Genomic DNA, 11,112 nt, shown 5'->3' with positions numbered 1-11,112 from the left:
ATGGGCACCAAGGAACCCTGGCAACAGTAGCTGCATAGCCCGTTGGTGGTGAGCTGAAAAACGTTTGAAAGCAGACTGTCTGAATGGTATTTCACAGATTCATAATCAGTAGGATGAGTATTGGCAACCCCAATATCAAAAATGAGTACCAAGTAGGTCTTGGAAACATTAACCTCCAAAGTAGAGCAAGAAAATCTTCACACTTAAGTTGCATATATCTGATGCAAGATGTTTTCATTGTTTGAATACAAATGTTCTTAGATGGAAGAGAAAAAACACTATATAGGTCATCAACTACCAATTTTAAAAACTGAATACACTTCCAACTATTTTTTTTTTTAATAGTCACATTTTAAAAGACATAACTTAGGTTTTCAAAGACATGCAAATGGAATAGAAAACTATAACCAGAACCCATTAAAGTATGGTGCATATACATAAAATGCAATTTCACCATACAATGCTGCACCGTTCACGTCATAAAATGCTAATATGCTACTTGTTTAAAAAATGTAAAATAACCTATTTCACCATCAATGCCCAATTTAACTATTAAATGGTAAAACATAGAACAGAAACGGTTGCATTCTAAGTATTAAAACAGAGCATGTGATTGCATTTAAAATCAAAGATAAAAGAATATCTGAGAAATTAAGTGAAAAGCAAAAACTATAGAAGTAAAGATTTTTTGTATAAAAAAGTATATATTACATCATTCTGCTCCCAATAACGTAAAATCAATAGCAAATTAAAATATTTTCATGACAACATTTTACACCATGCCCAAGTGTAACCAACATATATAAAGAAAAGGTACCAGCATTCAAATTGTGTAACAGGTTTGAATCTTCAATACAAACAGGCTAATGTCACATTGTCATTTTCCTGTATCCAACTTATTATAGCTGCATGTTGAGACAATGAAACTCAGATTCAGTAATCCAAACCATTCTAATATAATAAAGGCATATTATGTGAATATGCACACAGTGCACCTATATTGCTTAACTTGCTTTCAATAAAGAATGTATATCTCTACTCATCATTTAAAAAGAGCACTGAAATGCCGTAAGGATCTGCCTTTCAAATAAATGCAGGAGGAATGCATTTGTCACACAAGCTCAAACGAATAATCAGAGTCAAAGTGCGAATGAATACAACAGTAGATATGAAAAATACTTCTCTAACTCTAAAGTGCATGCCTATTTGGGTCTATATGATGGATCTAAAAAAAGAGCAACTATTCTTTCACAGTGAACATTTTTAAAATGGAAGTCCCTATGTAAAAAGAGGAAAGGCATGTGGATTTTCATTAACAAATATAATTGAAATAAAGAAATGTTAAAATAGTTGGCACCCGTTTCGTTTCCTGACAATGGTGTGTTTGTGTGCTGTGCATAAAATGCATATGTAAAATACGATTACATTTAGCTACCCTCTACTTATTTCAATTACAAAATGATCTGCATAAAACATTTAAAGCCATTTCTTAAGGTCGAGACTATTCATCATCAGCTAGTCTTTTTCATTTTCCATAATGGATATGCTTATTTAAGCTCTAACAAAATGCTACCAAAATTGAAGAGCTAATATTTAGAGATGTCTAAAGAAATAGGGCAATGCCATTTTTGTTGAGGAGTTTCCGCACCCTTTACCAGGAAACATTAAATAAATGAAGACATTTTTTCCAGTTACTAGCACAAGTGCATTTCATGCAACAGCAATAGATTAGGAAGGTAATCGTTAAATGCATAAAAGCAAACAGGAAAACAATTCAACCAAAACCACATTTATAAATAAAAAAATATATTCTTCACATATGCAGCTTTTACTGAAGTTGTTGGGACTTGCTAAGTTCTGTGGAAGTAAATCAAATGTCTGACCAATCTGCAGTCTATCGGAATCTACTGTTTATGATGCTCAAGAGCAGGAGCTAAAATGTATCAACAAACCAGTGTCTAAACACAATGAATACGAATAATTAAAACAACAGTTATTAAATGTCTGAGGCGTTTACAACAATTAGTAAAATAGAGTACATGATTGTAGTATGAGTTTTCATAATAGTAAGATAAAAAAGTATGTTAAGAAAAAAGAGTTCTGTACAGAAAATCCAAATATCATGGTCAGACATCTAATCTATCAGTGGAAATATTTCCAGGCAAAGACCTGAAACATGCTCTGACACCATCCAAGTTGGATACTCATGCAGTAAAATTACAATTTCACGAACAAATGGTAACAAATCCTACTAACAAAAGATGACATTAGTTGATGGCAAGTTTGGAATGCTGTAGTAATGGTGCTCGAGTTTAAAGCATGAAGGAGAACCATCCACAGCAAAACCGATCCAAATGAAGGATGTAGGTCAGAAGTGGTAGCACATCAGACACATTCCTCAGCAGACATCAGGAGTGGATTGATATATTCAAAGCCTTCAAATTCAGACTGGTCAATCTTTCGTACAATATCCCTAAGGAGAAAAAAATAAAAATGATTGAAGTATTACATAAGGGCTTAAACCTATGCAAGAATTCTACGGAAATCCTGTAGCAGCACTGTTAAGAAAGTTTCTCTGAACACCACATTTGTCAGCCTTAGCTCAAGACTGGCTAATAAGGCTTTCAAGTGCAGCAGTGCAAATGTATGTTAGGGGACAGTTTCAGTAGGGGTTGGATCCCTGAATCAGTTTTCTCGTTTGATCGAGACCCTATACTCCCCCAACAAGTGAGCGATCTTTTCGAGGAGTTAAGAAACTGTGGGCAATATTCCTCATCCTCCATGCTTCCAGTGAGAGATGTCCAAAGGGATGAAGTGGCAACTGTACACTGCCCGCCAGTAATAAAAGTTTAAGAGCACGAGTATTTCCCAGCTTGGGATTAGTACATTCCACCATCAAAACTGAAATAAGATGGAATATTCCTCCCAAGAGGCGAAGCGTTTGGTCAGTGATTATACAGGTCGTACAAAGCGTAATGTTATCTCTTTCTGTAAACAATTTGATATTATCCTTCCGCTTTAGGGTAGTTTCCAAAAACATGCACTGGGCCTTTTCACTGCAACAAAATTGTAAGGGTATTACGGTGGGTCGGAAGTAGGAGTCTGACACCTGGTGGACATTTTAAGGATACTTTTATTGAAACTATGAGAAAAAGTCTGCCTTTCCCTATTGCTAGGATTAGCCTGCATACCTTAAGAAATTAAAAGGTGCTTGTCTGTCACCAGGAAGGCAACAAAACAAGTGTTCTTGGTCCAAACCTTGCTCTACCTAACCCTATCACTAATAAGAATAAGTCAAAATGATGCCAAGAGAATATCTATCGTCTCCTGGTCTCATCTTCTGGTACTTGGGGTTCAGAAATTTCTCTGGTCAAAGAATATACTTTTCTTAACACAATCTTCCTCGATATCATCTTGCTATTTTCTTCATGAGCTCTTGTAGCTCTTCAGGATTACTCTGGTCTCTTGTCCTTCCTTTAGGGGTCTGTTTAGGATGTTTTCCCTTGAGATAGTCTCTCTCGGGTTTATCCTTGGTTATATAACTCAGACTTTAAACTCAAGCTTCCCCAGATTTGTCCTGACACTATCCAATTCAAGCCTCTCACTGTCCTGGCTTCTGGATATCTGATTGTCTCTTAATTCATCTTGTTCACTTGACACATTTCTCCCATAACACTTTTCGCAGATTTTGTAATCTGCTCTTCTCAGTGAAGTACTCGGCTCCCCTTAAAGAGACAACTGCTTTTCCTTTGCAGGATTCGTTTTCTCCAACATTGCCTGCAGTCAAATGCATGATGGATAGATCATTCTTCATTGCAGGCTGTCCCAGGTAAGCAGAGATGGTGCTTGGTCTAGTGAGTTTCTTGATAGAACGAGAGTCCTTGTCCCCTAAGGGGAAGTCACTCCCGGTGAGGGCCCACTCTCCCAGGCTCCTGGTGAGGGTCTTGGGGAGCGCAGTCTCCTCCCTAGCCTCAAAGGGGGTGGTTTGCCCTTGGGGAGAAGGGATAATACTATTGATTCATCACATACCTTCCCCTTACAGCTGTGGCTTCCCCATCTACATTGAGTTGGAATCTACTCAGAAAGTCCACATTTTCTTGTTCTTATCCTTTCCGATGTTCCACGGTTAAACAAAAAGGTTGCAGATCCAGGCACCATCTCATTACTCTCAGGTTAGGCGTCCTTTCCGAGGCTCACCCAGGTTAACAGTGAGTGGTCGGTAATCAACTTGAACCTCCTCCCCATTGAGTAATACCCGAGATATACAATGGCCCATTTGATTGCCAGAACCTCTAGTTCTACTGTGGCATAGGACTGCTCCCGGGGAAAGAGGTTCCTGCCAGTGTAGAGTACAAGATGCTCAATTACATCATATTCTTGCGAGAGCACTGCACCCAAGCCAACTGAGGCATCAGTCTGTAGCAGGAACCCTTTGTTAAAATCCAGGATATTAAGAACTGGCTCTTGACATAAGATGTTTTTCAGGCCCTCAAAAACTAGCGTGGTTGTTCTTATCTCAAGTTAGTTTCTGGGGCTGCAAATTCTTCAGCTATCTGTAATGTTAGCCACGGTGGACAAGGTTGGCATAAACCACCTATAACTTTCTCAGCCTGGGGTTGGATGAGGCCATTTCCAACAAAGTATCCTGGATATTTCACAGCCGGCTGGACTAAATGGCATTTTCATGGGTTTGTTCTTAACCATGCTTTCCTCAGAGCACGGCGATGGAATAAAGATAGTGTATATGCTCTGACCAGCTGTTACTGGACCATGATGTCGTCCAGGTAGGCCCCAAAGAAAGCAGTGCATGGTTTTAATACTTTGCCCATGAGTCTTTGGAAAGTGACTCAGGCTCCATATTAACCAAAGGGTAGGGCTTTGAATTGAAACAGACCTTACAGAGATGACAATGCCGTCTTTTCTCGGTCCGCTGTGTTCAATGGAACTTGCCAATATCCTTCATTCAAGTCGAGTGTAGAAATGTACTTGGCGGTTCCTAATTTTACCATTAAATCATCAATCCTGGGCATGGGGTAATTGTCTAAGATGGAAATCTAATACATTTTCTAAAATCTATACAGAAACGCAAGGACTAATCAGGTTTGGCAAAGTGGACAATAAGGGAGGACCAGGGACTCTCAGAGGGGTCGATGATAACCCTGAGCATCTCCGCCATCTCCTTTACAATGATTTTCCTCCTGGCCTCAAGAGATCCTATAAGGTTTTAGATGTATAGTCTTGTGTGCCAGTGTCCGGATGTAATGAAAGAAATATCCGAGAATATTTCAGGGAACTGAGCTATTAAGTCACTAAGCTCTGCTTGTGGGGAAAGGGGAACTCAATTTGTTTCCCATTTCGGAATCAGTAAGATTAGCGGCCATAGTGACCATGGTTGACTCACTAGAGTCTACTCTCCATTCCTGGAGTATATTAATATGATAGATTTGTGTCTTCTGCCATCTACTGGGTTGGGATATCAGATATTTATGGGGGCCTTTCTTTTCTAGGACTTCATAGGGTTTGTACCACTTGGAATTATATTATTCTCAGATATCGGAAGGAGAATTAAAACTGATTGACCCACCGAAAAGGACCTAGTCACAGCATATTTATTATAGACAGCCTTTTGCCATTCTTGGCCTAGATGTTTCACAATTTCTCTTACCGCTGCCATAACAGTTTCAGTTTTTGGATGGTTTGTGAAATTGGGAAGATGGCCTCCTCTCTCTCCTCCCAAGGTCCCTTTAGCACATGCAACACATTCCGATGGTTCCTTCCCATAGAGAAACTCAAAAGGGGAATATCCCACGGACATCTCTGGGGTCTTCCAGACTGCAAACACCATCCAGGGAATCATGATGTTCCAATTCCTCCCGTTAGTTTAAACCAACTTCTGTAATATTCTTTTTAATGTCTGGCTGCATCTTTCTATCAAGCCACCTGTCTGAAGATGGTAGACGGACGTTCCTAGGGTTTGGATGTGGAGTAACTCCTTGACTTCCTGCATGAGACGTGACTTAAGGAGTGCCCTGATCAGTATCTCTTTTGGAAATCCTACTCGGGGAAAGAATGGGCTACAGATACTTTGTATCTGTTTTACAAAGCGGAAACGTTTCCAGATATCTGGTGGCATAGTCCACAATTCCAAGGATATATTTGTTTCCCAGGTTGGATGTTTCAAGCGGGCCAACTATGTCAATTGCAATTCTAGAGATATGATCTCGGTAATCTGTAAAGGCTGCCAAAAGAACGACATGGACCGGAGTTGCTGCAGTCTTTTGGCAGATGTCGCACGCCAAAACATAGTGCTTGACATCAGCAGAAACTACAGGCCAGCAGAATCAGGGAATTACCTCTCTGGGTTGTCCCCACCATTTGATGAGCTGCTGCTCTCAAATGTGAGTGTGAAAGCTCCAATACAATTCTTCTGTGACTTATGGCCTGTGGGATACATCAAACCACTCAGCAGAATTCCCATCCATAACCAAGCTGCACTTCAGCAGTCAACAGCATCATTGCTTCGCATCAAAACTGAGTTTTGCAGTTACAAAATACTGTCTTGCTAAGCACCTATGGGGCACGTTGGAACAGGGGGCACACCGAGAAAGGCTGCCAGTGTGTGTTCTTGTGTGCACTAAAGAAGCAAATTGAAAAGCAGCGCTGCTCTGCTGCTTGCTAAGAAGATCCCATTGAAAAGGGAATATTTTACATTGAAAAGGTTGCTTTCCTGACGCTCTGTTCATTTGTCCAACATCACACTGCTTTTATCAGTGAGACCCTGCCTTGCCCATCCATATTCCGATTGTGATCCAGCAGAAGAGAGCATTATCCCTGAATGACAGGTTGTCTCAAACCAGAACTGGGAAATCGACAGAAACTTTACTTTCAAGCCGCATGGAAAATGCTTGACCTTTGGGCTACAAAAGGTCAAAAATCAAGGCTTCAAAAGAAACCCTAGCTCTATGGACATATGTCAATTTCAGTGGGCCTGTGTCTGAACAGATTGCTGTAGAAAAGAAACTGACTAGGGCTGCAAATTAATGTTGGGAATTCAGATGGAAGAGAAAACCTTTTGAAAGGGACATCCCAGCAGACTTCACCACGTGTTGAAATGTGCTTTTGCAAATAAGAAAAATACCTGGTTTAAAAGTGTAATGTTGGATGATGCCCTGTCCTTGCCTAGCAATGTAAGGGGGGTTTTTCTGGGAAACATATATTGGATGTTTTATTTCAACAAGCTTGCTTCTGATTTAGAACAAAATAAAATAAAGAAAAACCTGTATTGGCTGTACTGGGAAATCAGCACAAACAGGTTTTCTGCCATGGCTCAAGGGACATGTGGGTGCTGACAACAGGAGTTACCTACCCCCAAAGGAAGCCACATGGGATTTCTGGGACACCTACGTGTTAATTGTGCCCTTTGAAACTCTGAATGGACCAAGAGGCAGAATATCACACGCTCGTCAGACTTCTGTCTGTGCTCGAGGTTGACAATAGATTCTGGGACGCCTACGTGTGACTTTTGGAAAATCACCTCCCCTCAACTTCTACTGGGGAGCTTCAAAGCCAACTCCAGAGCAGCCTTGGAAGTCATGCCCTTATTTGGTACGCAATGCTTGCCATCTAGCTCCAAGGGATATTTTATAAATACATTTCAAGACTTTTTATCTCCAATATTGGACAACGCAGTAATGCGAAAGTTTCACAATTTGGATGCAATTTTGGTGGCTTTAGTTTAAGACATGGTAGCCTTCACTGGTCTATTGGGGACAGAAATGGCAGATAATTGGATATTCTGAGGCAAGTGTATATGGTGCCACTTTGAAATTCAATACTCACATGCCTTATGATAATATATACACATATGTATATAGTTATAGAAATGTAGGTAAAATAATGTAATTGAAAATGATGAAAAATTATTAGATGGACGAAACAAAGTCCTACAAATGTGAAAATTGGACTGCCATGCTCTGTGTGAAATATGTAATCTGCTTACGTAATTTGCAAAAGTGCCACAACTGTACAAATGCGTGATTTATGTTCAGATTGATTTTTGGCAAAAAGGACTGTGGGATGGCTTTGCACCTCATAAAATACAAACCCATGAACTGAGTCCCCTCCCAGAGGAGGTGACCAACATAGGCTGACCTATCCAGTTCTTGGGGGTAGGTCTAGCTTAGTTCTGCCAAACAATAAACCCGGTGAAGTCACCCGCTTTATATGAGGGGTGGGAGCTCACAGGGACAGACTCTCTCTCCTGAATTTCCAGCACCTGCGTATCCAGACATTCCAGATCCACCTTTGCAAGATTCCAGACTCTACTACCAGGCCAAAGCATAGCTGACCCTATCCCAGCAAGACCATTGATCCATAAACCCCACTAAAAATCCCAATAACAAAGGGGAAAAGGCTGTGGTACCTTTTGGGAGTATCGTGTGACCAGACCGGCTTTTTGCCCACTACCTGCATGCCCGCTGTACCCTTGCCATCCAGTGACCAGACCTGCCCAGCTGTTTGCTCTAAGGGGTGTTGGCTGTGCTGTGACCTGAGCCCTTTGAGTCCAGAACCCGGTTGGCTGTCCCAAATCCCAAACTAAAGTCCAGATTGTGAGTATTTCCCCATCTCATAGCAACACATAGCATATCCCATCTTCACTCTTTGCCCTATTTTCCAAGTAATCCTATTCATACCCTGGTAACTTGTTAAAAACTGTTAAAATGCTCTGTGCAACCTGTCCTTGATTTCCTAGCATTAGCACCCTCCTTTCATTCACCCCATCTTGTAACTCATGGAACAAGTTACTTACCTGTAACTGTTGTTCTCCAGCATGGGTCTAGCATGGATTCACATGCTCATGAATATTCCCCGTCGTCAGTCCGGGAATCCTCGGTATAGAAAAAATCAGTATCAGTTTCGTTTCTGATCTGTCTTTCTCAGGAGTAACCAATCACTGGTCTCTGGGTCATACGGCCCCCAGCCAATGACTGCCCTCTACCTAAGCCCGCCCCTGGCAGCCATCCTCAGATTTGGTAGCACGTGAAGTGGCAGTATGACCAAGTGAAGAGCCGCAAAGGGGTAGGCGGGAGGGTTCGCATGTGAATCCATGCCAGACCCATGCTGGAGAACAACAGTTACAGGTAAGTAACTTGTTCCTTCTCCAGGATGGGGTCTGGCATGGATTCACATGCTCATGAATATAAGAATACATAGCAGTATACACATGCACAACCACGGCAGGTGGCAAAAGGCTCAATATCAAGCAATACAACTCAACATTAAGCAACTCCTCATCAGGCTCACCTTAGGCGAACAGGTTGCGCAGCACTGCCTGGCCGACTCTGGACTCCTCCCTGGAATCCCGGTCGACGCAGTAGAATCTCGTGAAGGTGTGCGTCGACCTCCACGTAGCAGCCCTGCAGATGTCGAGCAGGGGCACACCAGACAGGAATGCCGTAGTAGCAGCGATCGCTCTGGTCGAATGGGCCCTCGGACGGCCTAGCAACGGCCGGTTTGCCAACCGGTGACAGTGCATGATGCAGCCGGAGAGCCGTCTGGAAATGGAAGTCTTCGAGAGAGCCTTCCCTTGATTCACAGGTCCAAAGTTCACAAACAGCTGTGATGTCTTCCGAAAACTCTTCGTGCGGTCCACGTAGAACTTCAGCGCTCTAGCTACATCCAGCGAGTGCAGAGTCCTCTCAGCCAGCGACGAAGGCGACGGGAAGAAAACTGGCAACACCAAGGGCTCGTTGAGGTGGAAGTCCGACGGCACCTTGGGCATGAAGGAGGGGTGCGTCCTCACCACCACCCGTGTGTCGTGAAAAGTCAAGTATGGAGGCCTGCAAGACAGGGCCTGGATCTCTCCCACTCGTCGTGCAGAGGTGATGGCCACGAGGAATGCTGTCTTCCACGACAGAAACTTCAACGGCACTGAATGCATAGGCTCGAATGAGGCCCCCATGAGCCTAGTCAGCACCACGTTGAGCTCCCACGCCGGGGCAGGGGCCTTCACCGGCGGGAATGATCGGAACAGTCCTTTCATAAATTCCTTCACCAGTCGATGAGACCACAAGGACGCCCGTCCTGTAGTTCTGGTGTAACGTGAGACGGCAGCCAGATGTACCTTGATGGAAGCGTGAGACAGGCCACCCTTGGCCAAGGACGATAGGTACGGCAATACTTGAGGGGCCGTAATCCGCAGAGGGTTAATCTTCTGTGCACGGCACCAGACAGAGAACCTCTTCCATTTGTGTCCGTAGCACTTGAGAGTTGAGGATGCCCTGGCCTTCGCAAGAACCTCTCTGAAGTCGGCCGGGATGTCGTATCCTCCAAACTCTAGTGCTGCAGGAGCCAGGCCTGCAAGTTCAGCGACTCTGGTTCGTGATGAAGAATGGCGCCTCCTTCTATGGAGAGAAAATCTGCGTCCGTCGGCAGTTTGACTAGGCGGGGACGCTGACAAGTCCAGAAGGTCCGGGAACCAGATCTGCCTCGGCCACGCCGGTGTGACGAGGATCATCCTGCACCGGGACCTTTTGAGCTGGTTGACGAGCCGGAGTAGCCACGGCAACGGCGGGAACGCATAAAGGAACAGGCCGTCCCAAGGGAACGAGAAAGCATCGCCCATGTTCCTCGGTTGGGGAAACCTGCTGGCGAACCTCCGGCACTTGGAGTTCGCCGCCGTCGCGAAGAGATCAATCTGGGGTTCCCCCCATCGTCGGAAGAGTCGGTCCACTTGATCCTGGCGCAGTTCCCACTCGTGGCACGAGTGCAGCTCTCTGTTGAGTGAGTCGGCGATGGTGTTTTTTATCCCTGCCAGATGAAAGGGCACCAGAAACATCCCTTGGGCGACGGCCCAATGCCACAGAACCTGGGCTTCCTTGGATAGGGCAGGGGATCTGGTTCCGCCTTGCTTCCGAATGTAAAACATTGTGGTGTTGTTGTCGGTGAAGATCCTCACCACCTTGCCCTTGAGGGACGGAAGGAAGGACCTGAGGGCCCAGAACACTGCACGGAGCTCCAAGATGTTCATGTGGAGAGTCTTCTCCTCCGGGAGCCAAAGGCCTCTCACGTGGAGACCCACGGTGTGCGCTCCCCAACCTTCCAGGGAGGCAT

General features: G+C 43.8%; 1 protein-coding gene across 3 annotated transcripts in view; it reads right to left on the bottom strand.

The window, feature by feature from the left end:
* Positions 1–315: 315 nt before the first annotated feature.
* PRKCI (protein kinase C iota) overlaps positions 316–11,112 on the bottom strand; it is a 1,761,305-nt gene continuing 1,750,508 nt past the window's right edge. For all 3 annotated transcript variants that reach the window (XM_069618564.1, XM_069618565.1, XM_069618563.1), the window contains one exon: positions 316–2,473. In XM_069618564.1, coding sequence (XP_069474665.1) covers positions 2,386–2,473 — 88 coding nt within the window. In that variant the 3' untranslated portion in view covers positions 316–2,385. The remainder of the gene's footprint in view (positions 2,474–11,112) is intronic.

Source organism: Ambystoma mexicanum, chromosome 10 (assembly GCF_040938575.1).
Source record: "Ambystoma mexicanum isolate Mex_15411 chromosome 10, UKY_AmexF1_1, whole genome shotgun sequence".
In the NCBI taxonomy this organism is placed as follows: domain Eukaryota; kingdom Metazoa; phylum Chordata; class Amphibia; order Caudata; family Ambystomatidae; genus Ambystoma; species Ambystoma mexicanum.
This window is presented reverse-complemented; position numbering and strand designations above follow the sequence as displayed.